This window comes from Mus caroli, chromosome 7, assembly GCF_900094665.2.
Source record: "Mus caroli chromosome 7, CAROLI_EIJ_v1.1, whole genome shotgun sequence".
Taxonomy (NCBI): Eukaryota; Metazoa; Chordata; class Mammalia; order Rodentia; family Muridae; genus Mus; species Mus caroli.
Window position 1 is genome coordinate 1,453,712 of NC_034576.1, and position 20,180 is coordinate 1,473,891.

Sequence of the window (20,180 nt, forward strand, 5' to 3'; positions counted from 1 at the left end):
ACTCACTTTGTAGACCAGGCTGGCCTCGAACTCAGAAATCCGCCTGCCTCTGCCTCCCGAATGCTGGGATTAAAGGCGTGCACCACCACGCCCGGCTTCCCTCCTTCCTCCTCTTAATATAAAAAGTAATCGTTTAATAAATAATGTAGGAAGTGAGGAAGACACTGTGAACAGATTTCATAGAGACCCCAGAACCCAGGATCTCAGTTCCCTGCTCCTCGGGGTCTCAGATGCACCCACCCCACCCACCCCAGTTGTTTAAATAAATAAGTATAAATAAGCCACAGGTGATCCCCTCACCCAGGTCTACTGGAAAGACTGTCTAGCTGGGTGTGGGGCGGTTGTTTGGGGTGTGGCATGCCCCTGATCATCATGCCCCCCCTCCAAGTACCAAAATAAATAAATAAATAAGATCTGGTTTTAAAGGGCGGTATCGATGGTGACTTTCAGTCCCGAGTCACAGTCGAGTCTTTAACAACAGCAGGCCCCGCACGGCCCAGTCCAAGGTCAGGTGCAGCCCTCCTAGGATGGCATGAGCTGCCCGGATGTTTCCCCAGGCTGAGGCAGGAGGACCCAGAGGGATCACAGGTTGGTCTGGGGCTGCCTGGGGCAAGGCCAGGCGAGACATCTGTTGAAGAGAGAAAGAAGGTTAGCTAAAGGCAAGGGTCTGGGGTTTACAAAACTGAAGCCGTATTGGGTGTTCTCGCCTGTAATCCCAGCACTTGAGAAGCAGAAATGGAAGGATCAGGATTCAAGGATACATAGGAAAGGCAGTTTGGGGGGCTGGAGAGATGGCTCAGTGGTTAAGAGTACTGACTGTTCTTCCAGAGGTCCTGAGTTCAATTCCCAGCAACCACATGGTGGCTCACAACCATCTGTAATGGGATCTGATGCCCTCTTTGAGTACGTCTGAAGACAGCTACAGTATATTCATATACACAAAATAATTTTTTTTGTTTTGTTTTTTTCGAGACAAGATTTCTCTGTGTAGCCCTGGCTATCCTGGAACTCACTCTGTAGACCAGAAACTCAGGTCTTGAACTCAGAAATCTGCCTGCCTCTGCCTCCTAAGTGCTGGAATTAAAATAAATAATAAAATAAATAATTATTAACAAACCCCGCGGCTTGGGAGAATGCACAATTAATAAAGTAGTAAAGTGCTTGCTGCACAATCAAGAGGACATGAGTTCAAACCTCTGGGCCTAATGTAAAAAAGCTGGGCACACCAGCACGTGCCTGTAATCTAAGTGCTGAGTAAATTGGACAGGTAGGAGGATTCTCGGGGATTTGCCAGCCATCCAGTCTAGCTGAATTGGTGAGTTCCAAGTTCAGTGAGAAACCTCTTCTCAAAAAAGCAAAGCAGAGCCTCTGAGTTTGAGACCAGCCTGGTCTACAGAGTGAGTTCCATCCAGGATAGTCAAGGTTACACAGAGAAACCGTGTTTCAAAATTCTCAAAGATAAAAACAAAAAAGACCTCAGGAACATAATCGAGGCGGAAATTGGGCATCAATACAGAAAGATGCCCAATGTTGACCTCTGCACTCTAGGCTCTCATTTCTGTGTGTTCATGTCTTAATGAACACACGCACGCACATGCGCGCACACACACAGGTCACTGTCCTAAGGACCAGGTTAAGGGACTAAGGAATGAGGATTAGGGAATGAATGGTGCTTGCCATGTCTTCTCAGAAGGTCAGAGCTAGTGTCTTAGAACTTGGAGTCTAGGGACCATGTCTAGGGACTGGGGTTAGGAGCAAGAATTTGAGACCTAGGGTCTTTACAGGCAGGGACCAAATACTGAAGTCTATTGGACAACCGGGCTGAGGTTCTGGAATTTAGGGTATTGATATTAAAAACTTATAATATTGAAAATGAGACATAGGGCTGGTGGGGAGGGAGGATTTTGAAACAAGATCTTATAAACCCAGATTGGCTTCAATCTCACTACACAACTGAGATGGCCTTGATCTCTTCGTTTACCACCTCCCAAACACTGGGAGTACAATCAGGTGCTACCATACCTGGCTTTGCTTTGTTTGAGACAGGTTTCTGCTATATTTTTCGTTATAGCAAGGCTGGAAATCACTTGTGACAACCGCCCACCTGTGCCTCCTAAGTGCTGAGACTTACAGGCAACTGCCACTGTACTCCGCTAGGGACTACACTTGAGATCTGGCATTGTAGAGTGTCAAGGCTGGTTCAGTCATGATCTTGTCTCTTAGGAACTAGGGCTGGGTCCTTGAGATGTGAGGATCTGGGGGGGCGGGGCTTGGATCTGGGGCTTTGGGTATTAGAGGTTTTTTAGGCATCTTAAGACCTAGGCCTCTAATTCTCACGAGAAGATTTAGATCCTGTTAACTCAGAGAAGGGGTCTTAGGTCTAAGGATCTTGGGATTCAGGGTCTAGACTTTTAGACAAGTGGTCAGGGTTGGGGATACTATCATGGGCTGGGATTTGGGGGACACAAAACAATGGTCTATGGTGGCTTGTAGCCTTGGGGATTGGTTAAGAGTTGCTCTGAGGGCTGGAGAGATGGCTCAGCGATTAGGAACACTGACTGTTCCTCCAGAGGTCCTGAGTTCAAATCCCAGCAACCACATGGTGGCTCACAACCATCTGTAATGGGATCCAATGATGCCCTCTTCTGTGTGTCTGGAGACAGCAACAGTGTACTCATATACATGAAATAAATAAATAAATCTTTAAAAAAAAAAAAAAAAAAAGAGTTGCTCTGAAGCCCAGCAGTGGTGGCACACACCTTTAATCCCAGCACTTGGGAGGCAGAGGCAGGCAGATTTCTGAGTTCGAGGCCAGNCCCAGCACTTGGGAGGCAGAGGCAGGCAGATTTCTGAGTTCGAGGCCAGCCTGGTCTACAGAGTGAGTTCCAGGACAGCCAGGGCCACACAGAGAAACCATGTCTGGGTGGATGGAGGAATCAAAATCTCAGGCTGTTGTTTCTTAGGGTCAAAGGGATCAGAATGGAAGTCAAAGGTCTTGGAGTCAGAGCATACCAAGAGCTGTAATCGACGGAGTAGCCGTTCCAGTCGGGCTTGCAGGGCACCCAGCTCTGGCTCCAGAGTCTTTAGGGAAGGACCACCTGCACGGCGCAGCCATTGTACATGCCGGAGGTAGGACATCAAGTCTACTCGAAGCCTTGTCATCACACCAGGAAGCTAGGGACAAAGAATGGAAACCAGGGAACTGTTAACACCCGTATCCCCTCAGCCATCAGTCTTTCAACCCTCCCTATCAGCCAGCGCTCACCTGCAAAGATCCCAATGTCCCAGCGCTCATGGCCAAGGTAGGCAGGGAGTCCAGATTGTGATCTCCATCAGCTGGGAATTTGTCTCTCTGGTGAGAAAGAAGCTGTGAGGGGAACCCCAAGCTCTCCCCTTCGTCAAGTGCCCAAGAGAGAGAAGTGACTGTCATTCTATATTCCCTGTCCCTCCAATCTCCTACCATCTGTGCAGCTAGTTGCCGTGTGTCTGCCAGGAGGGATCGGGTTAGGAGAACAGCGCTGTCCAGATCTGCACGAGGGTCTGAAGAGACTCGAGGGGAGCCAGCTGGTGGCCCAGGGGCAACGACTCTATCTGGCCAGAGGCTCAGCACCACCAGGACCAGGCGACAAACACCTGTGGACAGAAGGGAGAAATCAGGCCAAACTCTGGGTCTGAGGGAGTAGGACTGGGGTCTAGATTCTTCTGCCTCTGAGGAAGAAGGGCTAGAATCTAGAACCTGGGTCTGAGAGAGGTAAGCTAGGGTTCGGAATTTTGGTTTTGAAGGACTGTGGTCTAGACTTTACGGTCTGGAGGAGGAGAGATGGATGGAGCCTGGATTCTGGGTCTGAGGGAGGGCAGGCTGGGCCTCGGGACCCTGGATCTGCAGAATGAGGGCTAGACTCTGGACTCCAGGTTCTGAGGGAGAAGAGCTGAGGTTTGGGCTCCTGGGTCTGAGGGAGGAGGGCTGGAATCTGAACGCCTGGATCTGAGGGAGGAGGACCTGGAGGTCTTGAGTCTCAGGGTGGGGCGCCCCGGGGCAGGTCGCAAAGCCCGAGCCCGGGCGGGCTTCCCTCTCCCTCCCTGGCTCTGGCTGCCCCGCCCGTCGGAGCAGACGCGGCCCGGGGCGGGTAGACGGGCCGGGCGTCTCCCGTCCGCCCCCGGACGCCGGAATCTGGGCCCCGGGGCGGGGCATGACGGGGGGGAGGTACAGGCCAGAACCTGCCCCCCTCCCCTGCCCCGGGAGCCCTAGCCGGCCTGGGAACAGTGGTAGGAGTCAGAGACTGAAGCTGACACCCGAACACACGGATTCCTCTCCAGGAAGGTGCCTGGACCCATTCCCATATGCCCACAAAGGTGGCTGCAGAGGGCTGGGCCGTTGGGTCGGGGAGGACCAGGGCGCACCTGGTCTGAGAGGCGCTCAGGGATGCACGCAGCTGAAGACCCGTCGGGCCGCGTTCGGGGCTCAGGGGCTAGGGACAGCTCCTTTGCCGGCTGCCCATCCCCCAGCTGCCCCGCCCACCTCTGAGACAGCCAGCCAATCAGAGCCCCCCGGGCCACCAAGCTCAAGTATCACACCCCCAGCCCGCCCCCTGGTCCCCTCTAGCTATGCCTAGTCCTTCGCAAGCCCCTCCTGGGCCGTCTGTCGGTGCACCCGTCCCCTAGCCGGGGCGCATCTGTCTGGCTCTTTAAGCTCTCTGTCCGCACCTCTCTTTCGTCTGCCTCCCCTGCCTGTTTCCCGTCCTCTGGGGCTTGCTGTCATCTGGGATTCTCTGCCTCAGTTTCCCACCCTGAGCTGTTGCAGTTCGTGGTTGTCTCTGTTCCTAGATTCCCACTGACTCCCTGGGATACCCGATCCCTTAAGGATCACCTCCCTCCCAGCATCTGTCCCTCTGTCCTTGTCTGGCTGTCCCTTGCCTTGTTCTCTTTCTCTGTCCATCTCTTCTCTTAAGTTCCCACTTTTCTCACTATTCTTTCTCAATCTGACTACCCTTGACTCCTCTTTTCTATCCCTCTGTCCCTACTCTGCTTCGCATCCTCCCCACTCCCTCAATCCTCCCCCCCCAACCCTGTCCCCTCACCCATGAACTGGAACCAACTTACAGTTCATGTCCCCACAGGCCAGGGGTTCCCCAGGGCAGGGGGCAGGGAGCCTGGGGGGGGGCTTTAACCCTTCCCTGTCCGCTGCCGGGGGAGCCCAGAGGGTCAGCTGGGCCTCGGCCTGGGGAGGGGAGGTTTGTGAGTGTGAGCAGCAAGGGCCAGGCAGTGAGGGAGTGTGTACGCCTGGGGGGTTATATAGGGGGCCGGGGCGGGCGGGCGGGGGGCAGGCAGCAGGGGAGGGCGGCCTGACACATCCTGACTCACCCTCCCTCCTGCCTTTTCCATTCAGACGAGCCGGCTGCCTAGCAGGGCTCACACCGCCTTGCTTGGAGGAGGGCACGGAAGGAAAAGTTGGAAAAGTTGAAAAGTGAAGGGGGGGTGGTCTGAGAGGGGCCGGTGAGGTCATTGGCGTCCCCTCCCTCCACCTCCACGGGCTGGGACAGACACACAAGGCTCAAGAGCTCTATGAAGCCTGGCTGTGGGTGGTGGTCTGCATGGACCAGGACTAGTACTGAGAGATGGTGAGGCAGTAGGAGAGGCAAGTCCAGGGCCTGAGGAGTTGGAGGTGAGGGGGAGAATCTGGACGACAGAGAGAACACTGGGGCAGAGATGGAGCCTCTAAACCCAGAATGGCTGACAGATGCACAGAGATGGGGACAGCAGGATATATAGATACCTAGTCTCTGAGATGGAGAGACACTGGCAACTGAGAAGCTGAGGATGTGGCTCCATTGGCAGAGTGATGGTACACACCTGCACTCTCAGCGCTGGGGAGGCGAAAGCAGGAGGTTCAGAGGTTAGTTCAAGGTCATCCTTAGCTAAACAGTGACACTAAAGCTAACCTGGGCTACTTGAAACCCCATTTTAAAAAAGAAGCAGCGATCCCCAAGGGGAAAGGGGCCACAGACATGGAAAGAGAAGACCCAGGCTGCAGAAGAATGTACCAAAGATGAGGTCACCTGAGGTTAGATGAGGTAGCTGAGGACCAAAAGAAAAAGGAATAAAGGCTTTCTACAGAGGTGTCTCTGACTGTGTTGCTGCCCTCCCCCCCCCACCCCACTTGCCAGTTCTGTAAATGGGGCTGAGACTATCTTCTATGGCTAAGGAGATGACCCAGGGGGTAAGAGTGCTTGCTGCACAGACATGAGGAGCTGAGTTGAATCCACAGCACATATATAAAAAGCTGAGGGCTGGTGAGATGGCTCAGTGGGTAAGAGCACCCCACTGCTCTTCCAAAGGTCTGGAGTTCAAATCCCAGCAACCACATGGTGGCTCACAACCATCCCTAATGAGATCTGACTCCCTCTTCTGGAGTGTCTGAAGACAGCTACAGTGTACTTACATGTAATAAATAAATAAATAAATAAATAAATAAATAAATAAATAAAATCTTTTAAAAAAACATTTAAAAAAAAGCTTTAAAAAAAAAAAAGCTGCGCATGTGTAACTGCAGCCGTGTGGGTGGGTGGAGATGTGGAGATGGCGGGGCCACTAGGGCTTGTCTTCCAGCCTAGCACAGGTTCAGTGAGAGACCCTTTCTCAAGAGCGTAACGTTGAGAGTGCTAAAACTTCCCAGTGTCCCCCTCTGGCCTCTGTACACGTGCATGTAAGTACAGATAATCTACCCACATATACATACACTCCCAGACACACACACACGTCCCGTCCTACCCCTAAATGCCACGTGAGGAGTCTTGTGCAAACTACTGCTAGAGAACTGTTATTGATCTCATGGTTACACTTTATCAGCTGTACTGAGGCACAGGTAGTCACTGCGAGAGATGGCAAAATGAGTGGTGAGTGGATGGGTACTAGAAACTTAGACAAAGCCGCATTCAGAGAAGGGGATGTAGTAGTCTCTCCAGGAAAGAGCCAAACACACCAGTTCAGTGACTGCAGCAATACCCACATTCTGTGTTCAACAGGTGACTACCATTGGTTCAGAATTCACAGGCCCTTAAGGGATGGCAACACCAAAACCAGCTCACATATATTCCCAGAAGCCTCCTCAAGAGGGAAATGGGATAGCTCTGAACACAGGACAGTTACATGAACTGCAAAAAATCTCTTTGTAGACCACCCATGCCCATCTTTTGGGCCCATTGCATTGGCTGGAGATGGGGGAGTAGGGTGAGGGCTGGCTCTGGACTGACTGGCAGCCAGAGGCTTCCCCTCCCCATCTTTCACCACTAGGGGGGGAAGAACTGCTCAGATCCCCCAGGGGGTGAGGTCACAGCCCCCACTCCCAACCCAATGGTGGGATATGACCTCATCACCTCAGGTAAGAGCTCTTTCTCTCCCTTTCTTGGTTTGTCACACCACCCCTTTGAAAGGCCCCCCAGGGGCCCTCCTCAGCCCCTGCTTCTGCTGGGACCCAGGCTTCTGACCACTGGGTCTCCGCCCCTCAGGGGGCCTGTTTCCGGCTGAGTCATCGTGGGGGGCCCAAGGCTGCGTCAGTGAGGGGAGAGCTGACGTAGCACACACCCCCCCAGACCATGGGGGCTAGCCAAGGTGACTCAGGCCACCAGCCTGGGGAATGGACTGGCCTGAGGGGACAAGGGACTGGGCTTGTAGCCAGACCTGGCCAATACCAGGGACTGCAAATGCCAGCCCCTTCCCCCAACTGAGATTGAAGAACTCATACCATCCCCCGACCTCCTCATCTCCCCATATTCCTTAAACTCAGGGTACAGAACCCAGCCCTCTTCCCTCAGGCCCAGGTTCTCAGGTATTTAACCCTCCTGAGAGGGTTAAACTCAAACCCTGGGTACAAACCCTAGCCCTCCTCCCTCTGATCCAGGCTCTCAGGTACTTGGCCAACCAACCCTCTTCTGTCATACCCAGAGTACAGACCCTTGCTCTTTTCAGAACCAGGGTTCTAGATCCCAGCCCTCTTCCCTCAGACCCAGGGAACAGACCCCTGCAAGCCCTTCTTCCTGGGATCCAGGCCACTAAACCCTCATTTTTATGTAGGTGGAAAGCATATGTGATGTCCTACAATGGGAGAGCGCTGCGTTTGAGGAAGTTTGTGAGTCTGGGCGGTGGGCTCCTTGCTTGTTCTCAGTCCTGCTTCACTTTCCAACCTGGGGATTGTGGGGGAGACTTGTCTTCCCCAGTGACCACAGAAGGACGGAAGAGTGGACTTGGGAGTCCTGCCTGGGTCTTCCCTGGGTGAGGGTTGGGATACCAGGTCTATGGAAATGAGACAGAGAGACAGATGAGGTGGGAGGCTTTTGGGAATCCCCCCAAAATGACGGAAGACAGCAGAAATAAACAAATACAAACAGGATCTCACAGCCCCATGACGAGAAGACAGAGGCAAAAGAGTGCTAGGAGGCCAGCTTGAGTCCTCAAGCACAGAGGTAGGAGGTCTCTGAAGCATATCACGAGCTGTCCCTAGGATGTGGGGATCTAGCCAGGGGGGCCTTCCTTGATGGTGTGCTGGCCCCTGGGGTGAGCTGGTGCTGGCCGGGCATGATGTCAGCACATCCCAGGCTGTGTGTGTCCGTCTGTCTGTCCCTGGGGGGTCCTGTCTGGCCTCTGGGGGTGACGAGGCAGGTCAGCCACAGAGGCAGCCCAAACCTGTCATTAGTGGTGAGGGCCTTGACGGCGCACCCCCCCCTCCCCAATCCCAATCCGCAGCGGTCCAGGGCCAGGCAGCTCCACCTCCACCCCCTCCTTGATCCCTGAGGAATCCAGGGAATTGGGAAGTGGGTCCAGATGGTGTTGACACAGGAAATGGTCAGCAGCTGCCCAGTCTCAGCCCAGCAACCCCTCTGACCCCCACCCCCAGGCCCCCTGCCGAGCCCCCTGGACCTGTGTCATCTCTGACGGAGACAGCCCAGGGCCCACTCAGCACCCTCTAGGATGTTTACAGTAGGACCTAGGGATGAAAGAGAGTCACCCTCCTAAGCTTCTTGGGAAACAGGGGTCTGAGTTCAGACCCCTCCCTCCCACGGAAGGGACAATCCAGGCCCCAGAACCTCCCTCCACCCCCCAGATCTGAAATAGGCCCGGGGTTCCTCAGAATCAAGGGTCTAGACCCCAACACTCCTCCCGCAGACCGCGAGAGCCTTCCTTCTTCAGATCCCAGAGTCTTGGATCTAGCTTCTTCCCCTAAAAGCCTCAGTAGTTCAGGACCCAGTTCTTCCCCTAAAAGCCTCAGTAGTTCAGGACCCAGTTCTTCCTGCTCAGACTCATGTTCCCAAACCCTGCCTCCCTCAGCCTCTAGGGTCATAAGTTTTCAGTCTCAAGGATTCCCTTCTCCAGACATCTTCATCCCCTCAGACCCAAGCCATGGGTGCCCCAGCCATCCCATGAGCCCAGGGCCAACCCAGGACCTCCATGAGGAACCAAGGAACACTTCTCACTATGCCAGGGGAATATTGAGCTCGGCTGAATGAGGAGCCATAGTGACATGGTCTCCAGTCTGGCTCGCTGGAAGCCAGGAGGGCAATCTTGGGTAAAACAAACACAAGACAACTCGAGTTGCTCTCGCTTGTGTTCCCTCATGAACAAAAGGGAAGCTGAGTCTCTTTGCGGACCTGAAACTTTTGGCAGGAGTCACCATCACAGCCTCTAACAGGGACCACACCTCAGTCTCAGCAGGGCCACGCAGTCAGTCCCACCCCTGGTCTGTGTTCCCTAAAGCAGGTGCCTGCTGGAGCCTGTGATGTGAAACCCAAGGCCAACCCACCAGCCCTCACTGTCCCTTCTTCCTCTCATCTGGTTGCTGAGGAAACCTTCTCTAACAATGGGGCTCAGTGAGACCCCACTATTCTAGGGTCCTCCCCCCTCCCCTTTTTCCTGGTTGCTAAAAGGAATAATACCCTAGCAATGAGGATTTCTGAACTTGGGTCTCTTGAGGCTGCCTCTTTAGACATTGGGTTAGGAAAGAAATGGAGTCTGCAACTCAAAGATTTCCCCAGTCCCATATCCTTATCCTGTCAGGTTCCGGATGAAAATGGAGAGACCTCTCCAGCCCTGTGCTTTGTCCTGCTTTCTCTTTTCCTCTTCCCTTGCTGAGAAGGCGCTAAATTTGAAATCTCCCAATGCCCACCCACCTCTTCTCCTAGGTAGAATTGATGGGACGGGGCGCCCCTTCTTGTGAACCCCTTGCTGAGGGGATTCCTTAGCAACAGAACTAAGAATTTTGGGGCTGAAGCTTTTGGGGCGGAGCCCAGCTGTTGCTAGGGCTGATGTTGTTTAAGGTTACTTTGCAGAGGCCCCAGAGGTCTGGGGAGGTAACATGGTGGGGTCTGGGATCTCAGCTTTGGGCCTTCTCCTGCTGATGCAGGGCTCAGTAGGTGAGGGTACTGAGGAGGACATCAGGGGGCTATGGACAGGGCCATTGGGGGCTGTGGACAGGGCCACCACGTTGGCTGCCACACAATCTCCCAACATCACCCTTTCTTTCCCACAGATGCGAATGGAATCCAGGGATTTTTCTACCCATGGAGTAAGTAAGAGCCAAAATCCTGGGGCCCTGGGGGGTGGGGGGATCCCAAATTAAGATTGTAGGATGTGTGAGAGAGGCTGGGGGATTGACCCCTGGGTCCAAAGGAGAAGAGCTGGGGGGTAGACCCTTGGGTCTGAGGAAGGAGGGCTAGGAACTCAACCTCTGGGACTCAAGGAGGGCTGAAGTCTGAGGGAGAAGAGCTGGACCTTGGTCCTTGGGTCTGGGGTCTGGAGAGATGCCTGCAACATTGACTCCTGAACTTGAGGGAGAAGGTTTGTGTAATCGACTCTCTGAAGGAAGAGGGCTGGGGTTGGAATGTCTAGGTTTGTGGGAGGAGGGATGGAAGCTGAACCCCCTAAGTCTGAGGGAGGAGGGCTGGGTCTGGACTCTTGGGTCCTCTAAATACTGCCAAATACACAGTACCGCAGCCCCACAGCCTGGCCTTGGCACTCTTGTGCCTGTAGCTTCCAGGGACAGTTCTGTTGTTACTTAGCACCTACTGTGGTGGCCCTTAGGTTGTGAGGGAGATGTGTGGGACCGAGAGAGCTGTGGGGGTCAGGCAGCAATTGAGAACCCCAACCTCTGCCTACGCCTGCGATGCTGCTACCGGGACGGTGTATGCTATCATCAGCGGCCAGATGGTGAGTGACCTGACTGCAGACTGGATGTTTCAGAGGGTGAGGGTTCCAGAGGGTGGATCCCTGGAGCTTCCTCCTCCCCTTTTCTAGAAAATATGCGGAGGAAGCATATGTGGGCACTGGGCTGGACCTGTGGCAGCCTACTCTTCCTGATCACCAGTATCTGTCTCTTCTGGTGAGTGTGGCTGGGGAGGCCAGGAGGCATGGTTCTCCACAGAAGGTGTGGGCGGTTCAGGCTGAACATATGCTCTCCCCACCAGGTGGGCCAGGCGCCAAGACATGCTGCACCTACCAAGCTTTCTACATAGGAAATGTAGTAGACTGTCAAAGACCCTGTCTAAGGACCGACGATCGGTCAGCAAGTCAACTACCGTTCTCCAATCCCCAGGAGGCACTGAAGCAGAACTTGCAGCTGTAGTTTCCGGGGAGGACACAGGAGGTGAAGAATAGGGCAACCCTAGAGGTGCCCTTAATACAGATATAGCATATAAATGTGTGTCTTTTTTGAGATCTGTGGGGAGCAGGGAGCCCTATGGGAGCCTTGCACAGTGTGCATGTGTACTTTGAGGGAGATTAAGGGTGAGGACTGAATGTGGGCACTGGGTCTGATTAGGGACTGTGAGCTTAGTGTAGAGGAGTTTGTTAGGAGTGAGTTCTGGGAATAAGCAGTGTGGGTCTAAATCAAGGAAGGAACTGGAGGTGGCTCTGGGGTGGGAGCTTGTGTAGGGGCCTACAATGAGGTGAGCTGCCAATAGGGGGATTTGGAGTATTAGGGACACACATGGCCATGGGAACGTGTGCTAAGCCGTGCTGCTTTAGGAAGCACCATGGACTGACGAATCTCCAGCTCTCAAAGCTCTCCTGCCCCTCAGCACAATGCCCGAGTGGCTACAGAAGTGCAAAACATCCAGCAAGGGCTTGAGCTCCCAGAGTCTCCACTGCCAGACCTTTTCTTGAAAGTGTGTTGTCTACACTCAGATTCAGTCTGCCCACATTCAGTTCAGTTAGCTCTCTCTCCTCCTCGTCTTGCAGGCATCCTGCATCAATGCCATCTTCTATATAAGGACCAACCCGCAGTAAATATCTTGCAAGTTCAGTGTGCCCCTGTGTCTGTTCTTCTTGGAAGATCTAAACTACCCTAGGGAAGCCTGGCTGGGTGGGTGGCTCTGCATGCACTGGGGATCCTTCTTCTCACCTCCCTGGTGTCCCTAGTGAAGGGCTAGTAAGCAGTTGAAATCCTATATCCCTAGGGACCCCAAGATCAACGGTGTCTTGGCCTGGCATATCAGTCCCCTTCACCAGACAGTCAAGCACTGCTCCAAAACAGAAACATTTATCCAAGTGAGGCGACAGGTGGGTATCCTGGTGGCCTAGTGATGCACAGGGAAGCTGCGTGTCTCAGTCAGGTCCGGAGGATGAGGTGGTCTGTGGGAAGGCAAGGTGGGGTTAGTGGCTAGGTAGGTTTGCTCCGGTTCTGTCCTTTCATTCTGAGGTTCCCTAGCCCATGGAAGGCCAGGGAGACCCTTACTCACTGATGGACACTCAAGCTTCCCCCGACCCCCTCCCTCTGCTTGCTGTAGAACCCCCAGGGGATGTGTCTGAAAATGTGCTTCTAACTCACCAGAATCCACTGATAATGAGTTTATGACAGGAGAAAGCAAAGAGACAGAGGCACGGAGACAGACCTGGGGAGTCACAAAGATGGCAAGATAAACAGAGACGGAAAAATAGACAATGAAACAGTTGGGGCATTCCAACACCTGGAAGGCTGGCAAAAAGGATCTTCAAAGTCAGTCTGGGATGCATAGTTTGAGTCCAGACTGGGCTACGGAGTGTGAGATCCTGTCTCAAAAAAAAAAAAAAAAAAAAAAAAAAAAAAAAAAAAAACAACCCAAAAGGACCCTCATGGTGGAAGGGAAGAACCCACTTCCACGGGTTACCCTCAGATTTCTACACACACATAATCCAGAGCACACCAAGATACACACATACTAAAAATAAAGAGATGTACTTAAAAACAAAATAAAAAAAAAAAAAAAAAGAAAGAAAATGGAACCAGAAAGAACCAAGGCAGACAAGGTGGCTCACATCTGTAGCCCCAGTATTAAAAGTCAGGAGTGTAGTACATATTAAAGTCCAGCCTAGTCTATGTAGGAAGTGCCAGGCCAGCCTATGTCATATAAGGAGGCCGTGTTAAGGAAAGGCAGAAGAGGGAAAAGATGATTTGCCCCATGGGAGAATTTTGGTCCCAGCGGAGTTGGCATTCCTAGAGCATGCCCGCTTGTCAAAATTCAAGTTCTTTGAGGCCCACTCAAATGTCCATTTCTGCGTAAATGTCAAGGGTCTTCAGGAGCCAAGTTTACCACAGGTGGATATTTTGGCATATGTCTAGTGTTGTACTCCAATATTTGTCCATGCTTCACATATACGTGGTTACTTAGCCTTTAAATATTTTGTGTGTGTGATTTTTTTTTTTAAGATTTATGTTTTATTTTATGCATAGGAATGTTTTGTGCCTGGTGCCTATGGAGGCCAGAAGGGGGCATCAGATCTCCTGAAACTGGAATTAGACACTTGTGAGCTGACATATGGGTGCTAGGAATGGAATTTAGGTCCTCTGGAAGAGCAGCCAGTCCTCTTACTGCTGAGCCACTCTCCAGACCCTGTTTTGCTGTTTTGAAACAGAGTCTCACTATTACAGTCCTGGCTTGGCCTGGAACATCCTTCACACATTGGGCTGGTCTTGAATCTGCTGCGATCTGCCTGAGTGTTGGGATTATAGGGGTTACCAACCATGTCTTCTGTTTTGTGGTGCTGGAAATTGAACCCAGGGCTTGACACAGGCATGCTAAGTTAGTTCTCTTTACAACTGAGCCACACCCCTAGCCCTAACTGTTTCCTCATTTGAACCACAGAACATAGAATCATATTCTTAGTTCTCATGAAGCACAGAATTTCTTTGGATCCCAGGAGAAAAGTAAAAATGTCTTGGGCTGGTGAGATATCTCATTGGGTAAACACACTTGCCATGTAATCCCAACACCCTAAATTCAATGGTGGAAGGAGAGAATCTGCTCATGAAAGATATTCTCTGACCTTCACAGATGTACCATGGTGCCCTCACTAGTGTGCGCTACATAAAGAGTGCCAGGCTCCATGGTGCTTGTAAGCCCAGTGCTGTGGAGGCAGAGACTCTTAAATGCCTGGGGCTGATTGGCAAGTCAGTCTAGCTTAATCAGTGAGCTCCAGGCCAACCAGAGATCCTGTCCCAAAAAGCAAAGATTGCTAGTTCCTGAGGAATGACACAAAAATTAATTCTCTGACCTCTCTACAAATGTACACACATGCACACACACACCCCCCCCCCACCGTTTTAGAGTTTAATCCTCTTACAGAAATCCCACCTAGGAAATGGATTCAGTCATTCCCATCCATCCAAAATCAAACCCATCCATTTATTTGCATATCTGCCTGCCCAAACTATCCATCTAACTGTCCGCTTACGCCTCTCTTCATCTAGCGCTATGAACTCACCCACCAATTCATCCGTTACGTGTAGTAAACAGCTAATCTGGCGCTGAACCAGGAGGACTGTGTTCAAGGTGAACCTGGGGACACCCAGCAAGACTCTGTCTCAGAAACAAAGCACAAACTCATTCATCTATCCACTAGTCCTGTCAAACCATCTCACCCATCCATCCATCCATCCATTCATTCTATCTGCTCCCACTCACCCAGTTCACCAGCACACTCTTCTACAAACCATTTACCAATCCATCCATCAGCCAACTAACTCACCAGTTCTCCATCCACCCATCTATCAACTAAAATGTATCCATTTGTCCATCAATCTGTATGTAATACATTTATCACATCTACTTAAGGATCCATCCATCCTATCCATTAATTACCCTTTCCTGAGCTCACACTTTTTGCTGGGTAGTATTAGTAACAAAGACACCAGAGACCCCAGCTTTACCTGTCTGGGGCTCTCTGTCAGATGTGGTAACCAGCTCCCACAGAGATATACCATATGGCTAGTCAAACAGTGATAGGAATAGGCTCAGACAATATGAATACTCAGAGGAGTGCGCTGGTGCCTAAAGAGCATTCTGGAAGTTTTCTGGTTGGACTGCAGATAGCAATGGCCCTCCTTGTTATGGAAGACGTCTGTCCGTCTTTGGTCTGAATTAAATACAAATAAAATGTGGGAAAAAGAACTTAAAAACAGAGGTTTAAAGCTGGGGGTGGGGGCTGGTGAGATGGCTCAGTGGGTAAGAGCAAAGACTGCTCATCTGAAGGTCCTGAGTTCAAATCCCAGCAACCACGTGGTGGTTCACAACCACCCCTAATGAGATCTGACGCCCTCTTCTGGTGCATCTGGAGCAAGTAGGGCCAACCAGAGCAAGCAGAGGTCCTAAAAATTCAATCCCCAACAACCACATGAAGGCTCACAACCATGTGTTCAGTTACAGTGTACCCATATACATTAAATAAATAAATAAATAAATCTTTTTAATTAAAAAAAAAAAAAAAGCTGGGCGTGGTAGTGCACGCATTTAATCCCAGTACTTGGGAGGCAGAGGCAGGAGGATTTCTGAGTTCGAGGCCAGCCTAGTCTACAGAGTGAGTTCCGGGACAGCCAGGACTATACAGAGAAACCCTGTCTTGAAAAACCAAAAATTAAAAAATAAAAAAATAAAAAATAAATAAAAGCAGAGGTTTTACACATCAGCCAATGGCCTGGGTTTGATGAGACGGCAAGAAAGTAGAAGCAGGAAAGCTGGAGAGAATTTAAGAAAGAAAATATAGGGGCCTCAAAAAAAAAAAAAATGGCGCATTGGGTAAAGGTGCTTGCCACCAAACTGCTGACCTGAGTTTGATCTCCAAGGCCTACATGCTGGAAAGAGAGAATAGATGCCACAAAAACAACAAAAACATTGTGTCACAAATATGCGCACACGCGCGCACACACACACACACTAATAAAGGGCCAAGAGTGGTGGCAGATGCCTTTAATTCCAGAACTCCGGAGGCAGAGACAAGCTGATCTCAGTTCAAGGGCAGCCTGGTCTACATATCAAGTTCCAGGACAGCCGTGAAACCTTGTCTTAAATATCAGAGAAAGGGAAAGGTACAAGGGTGCTTTCCCTCTCTGTGCCCCTGGTTCTTCTTTGCCTCTGACTTCACATTAGGACTACCTGTCTGGATGAATGGCACTCTTTCATTTGTACATTTGTGTGGTCCGGACAAGAGTGTCACCTACTTTCGGAGCTTCTTGTACAGTAACAGTAATGAGCTCAGAGAACTGGCTACAGGGAGGATGGCACGAGGCCTGGTGCACGTGGAGCAAAAGGAGCAGGGCGTACTGTGACTCCCAACTTTGTCCCACCCATCCGTCTGAGTCTCTGCTCTGAGACTCACTCTCCTGCAGTTTCCCCTTCCAGCGACGTGTCTGTCTCCCCACCACATCTCACTCTTTCTGGTGTCCTCACCTGGGGCTCACTCGCTGCCGGTGCCTGCCGCCCCGGACCCCGCCTCAAGCGTGGCGAGCTGCAGGCGCACGCGGCGGGAGCCGGAGGAGGAGGGCTGGGGCGCGCGGTTCGCTCTGCGCGCTGAGCGGAGACCGGCTGTGGTCCGGGGACTGGCGGTGGCGGGCGCCGACCAGCGACGGGACAGCTTGCGCGCCAGGCGGGCAATCGCCGAGGGTCGCAGGCCGTAGTCGCGCTCCAGCTCCTGGCGCGAGATCTCGATGTTGCCGGTGTACCAGAGAATCCAGCCCAACAGGCTCAAGAACACCAGCAGCGCCCCAGAGTAGATGAGCAGGTCCCCGAAGTCGCGGCCGCGCACCTGCAGCTGCGCGAACACGCCGGTCAGCAGCGCCGCCATGCCCGCCACGTCCAAGGCCACGGCCAGCAGCAGCGCCATGCGGCAGCGGCCCAGGCCGGCCGCTGGAGCCGGTGCGGGCGCGGGTGGGGTCGAGGCGCCGACCGCGGACGCCTGCGAGCCGCACACCGGTGACGCTGCCGCCATGGCCCTCGGTGGCCCGCCGCCGCCTGCTCCCCGACAGCGTCCCGGGGTGCGGCTGCCCGGGGCGGAGTTAGGGCCCGGCGCCAGGTGTGCCCAGTGCCTGCATGGTCACCTGAGCTCACAGCCTGGACCTGGTGGCCCGAATGAGTCTCTTGTGTGGCTCAGAGGTCTGGGAGGATCAGCGGCGCACGACCCTGTCCATTAAGCAGCGCCAGGTGACTAGGGCCAAACTTCAGGGTGGCATAATGTAGCTAGATAGTGTTTCTACTTAGTGTCCGCCTCCCGAGGGCCACCTGTGCCACCAAGCCCATAATGAACCAAAATGGAGATCAGAAACAAAAAACCGGGCATGTTGGGATGTAGCTCGCTTGGTGGAGTGTTTGCCTACCATGCTCGAAGTTCTTGATTTCATGCCCTGTACAGCATAAAATCCAACAACAACAACATTCTCTGGAGCACAGAATCAGCAGCCAGAGCCCTGAAGCTGTCTCCATGCTTGTCTTTTGAGATCTCTTGTGAGTGTAGGGCCTTGTTAACCCAACCTGGGAATACAATGAACCCATCTCCCAGGTGCCAGCTGACACCTTGTGAACACAATATACTAAGCTCAGGGCTCTGTTAGTGCTCAGATGTTAGCCTGACAAGCCCTGTTTTCCAGTTCCTAGCCACAATTCCCGAAGTGCTCAGGAAAGGTGTCCCTGAGGAGATGGCATAGAAATTGTAGCTTTAGCCTGACAGTGGTGACCCATGCCCTTAGTCCCAGCACTTGAGAGGCAGATCTCTTGAGTTTGAGGCCAGCCTGGTCTACAGAATGAGTTCCAGGACAGCCAGGGCCACACAGAGAAATCCTGACTCAAGTCAGACCAAACCAAAACTGTGGCCTTTTTGCTATTATTTTTTATTTTATTTTATTTTATTTTTTTGGTTTTTTCGAGACAGGGTTTCTCTGTGTAGCCCTGGCTGTCCTGGCACTCACTTTGTAGACCAGGCTGGCCTCGAACTCAGAAATCAGCCTGCCTCTGCCTCCCGAGTGCTGGGATTAAAGGCGTGCACCACCACGCCCGGCTATTATTTTTTAAAGATATAGATTCCGTTAGGGATGATTGTGAGCCACCATGTGGCTGTTTGGAATTTGAACTCGGGACCTTCAGAGAAGAACAGTCAGTGTTCTTATCCACTGAGCCATCTCACCAGCTCCAACTTAGAGAGAATTTAATGGGAGCTGAGAGGCATCATGGCACAGGCAAATGGTTGGGCCAAGCCATGGTCCACACTAGGAGGACCCAACAGCTGTTATAGGGAAGTCCTGATCTTCCACACATCTACCCCTTAAATGAGTCATTCTCCCTGGGGTGGGAAACTTCGAGACAGTTCTGTCTAGGTTCTCCCAAGACTCTATCTAGTTTCAGAGTTGGAGAAAACTGAGGATGATGGAGGAGAAAAATCATATTTTCCACTGTGATGCAGCCATTGGTAGCCTGTAAACAAACCACCCGTGAGCCTGTGAATAGCATAAAGGATACACACTTGGACACTCACACACAGACTAGCTGCAGTATGTGAGTATGGCCCAAAACATTATATACACATACGAAAATGTTATGTAAACCTACTTTATGCATGATTAAATGCTAATAAAACATTAAGAATGACTGTGGTGGGCTGGAGAGAAGGTTCAGCGGTTAAGAGCACTGATTGCTCTTCCAGAGGTCCTGAGTTCAGTTCCCAGCAACCACTTGGTGGCTCACAACCATCTGTAATAGGATCCAGTGCCCTCTTCTAGTGTCTGAAGACAGCTACAGTGTACTTATTAAAAAAAAAAAAAAAAAGTGGTGCAAATTGCCAGAGGGCTGCTGGGATTGGCCAGGTATTGCCGAGGACAGACATGGAATGTTTCTGCATAGACAGAACCAGGCATGAAAGAATAGTTATTTAACACTGCAGCAGTACATTTTTAGAGAGGTCTGAAAATGGTCCATTGGGCACTGGTGTTTGTGTGGGGGACAGTCAAGAAGAGTAATGGAACCATCTGCTATCTGAAGACTTCACGCCAGAGCAAATCTTTAAAATAGTTCATGCATCCATTTAAACAACAAGTCTTGAGGACTCAGCGGTTAAGAGCACTTGCTGCTCTCGCAGAGGACCTGGGTTTGGTTACCAGCTCGCATGAGGCAGCTCACAACTGCCTGAAACTCTAGTTCCTCGGCATCAACGGTTTCTTTTGGACTTGCATTTTACATGTTAACACAACACCCCCATACATCATAATTAAAATTAATAAATCTGAGTCGGGCGTGGTGGAGCACGCCTTTAATCCCAGCGCTCAGGAGGCAGAGGCAGGAGGATTTCTGAGTTGGAGGCCAGACTGGTCTACAAAGTGAGTTCAGGGACAGCCAGGGATATACAGAGAAGCCCTGTCTCAAAAAAATAAAAAAACCAAAAAGGAGTTGCAGAGATGACTTAGTGGTTAAGAGTTCTGGCTGCTCTTCCAGAGGACCCAGGTTCTATTCCCAGCACCCACATGGTGGCCCAAAAACTGTCTAACTGAATCCAGGCACCAGGCAGGCACATAGCATTCATACATATATCCAGGCTTAAAAAGAAGGGAAATTATAAAAGCCCTCATACATATTACAAAAAAAAAAAAAAAAAGAATTAAGTTGGGACTGGAGAGAAAGACGGCTCAGAGCAGACAACAGTGGTTCAATTCTCAGTAGCCACTATCCCTAACTTTAGTTTCAGAGTATCCAACATCCTCACACAGACCTACTTGAAGGCAAAACACAAATAATTTTTTTTTCGAGACAGGGTTTCTCTGTATAGCCCTGGCTGTCCTGGAACTCACTTTGTAGAGCAGGCTGGCCTCGAACTCAAGAAATCTGCCTGCCTCTGCCTCCCGAGTGCTGGGATTGAAGGCGTGCGCCACCATCGCCCTGCAAAAATAAATAAATCTTAAA

General features: G+C 51.6%; 3 protein-coding genes across 3 annotated transcripts; 1 reads left to right on the forward strand and 2 right to left on the reverse strand.

The window, feature by feature from the left end:
- Positions 1-339: 339 nt before the first annotated feature.
- Il11 (interleukin 11) lies at positions 340-11,113 on the reverse strand. The gene is made up of 6 exons (XM_021167000.2): positions 9,642-11,113; positions 5,774-5,864; positions 3,461-3,633; positions 3,266-3,352; positions 3,013-3,174; positions 340-628 (listed from the first exon to the last, which is right to left on the reverse strand). Exons 3-6 carry the CDS (start codon positions 3,461-3,463, stop codon positions 458-460), a joined length of 423 nt encoding a protein of 140 aa, XP_021022659.1. The 5' UTR covers positions 3,464-3,633; positions 5,774-5,864; positions 9,642-11,113; the 3' UTR covers positions 340-457.
- Positions 10,312-11,685, forward strand: Tmem190 (transmembrane protein 190). The gene is made up of 5 exons (XM_021166997.2): positions 10,312-10,403; positions 10,520-10,555; positions 11,071-11,196; positions 11,284-11,368; positions 11,454-11,685. The coding sequence occupies exons 1-5, from the start codon at positions 10,346-10,348 to the stop codon at positions 11,641-11,643; spliced, it is 495 nt and encodes a 164-aa protein (XP_021022656.1). The 5' UTR covers positions 10,312-10,345; the 3' UTR covers positions 11,644-11,685.
- Positions 11,686-12,507: 822 nt separating this feature from the next.
- On the reverse strand, positions 12,508-17,340 carry Tmem238 (transmembrane protein 238). Its single transcript, XM_021166998.1, has 2 exons — positions 16,689-17,340; positions 12,508-12,618 (listed from the first exon to the last, which is right to left on the reverse strand). Exon 1 carries the CDS (start codon positions 17,224-17,226, stop codon positions 16,696-16,698), a length of 531 nt encoding a protein of 176 aa, XP_021022657.1. The 5' UTR covers positions 17,227-17,340; the 3' UTR covers positions 12,508-12,618; positions 16,689-16,695.
- Positions 17,341-20,180: the final 2,840 nt, after the last annotated feature.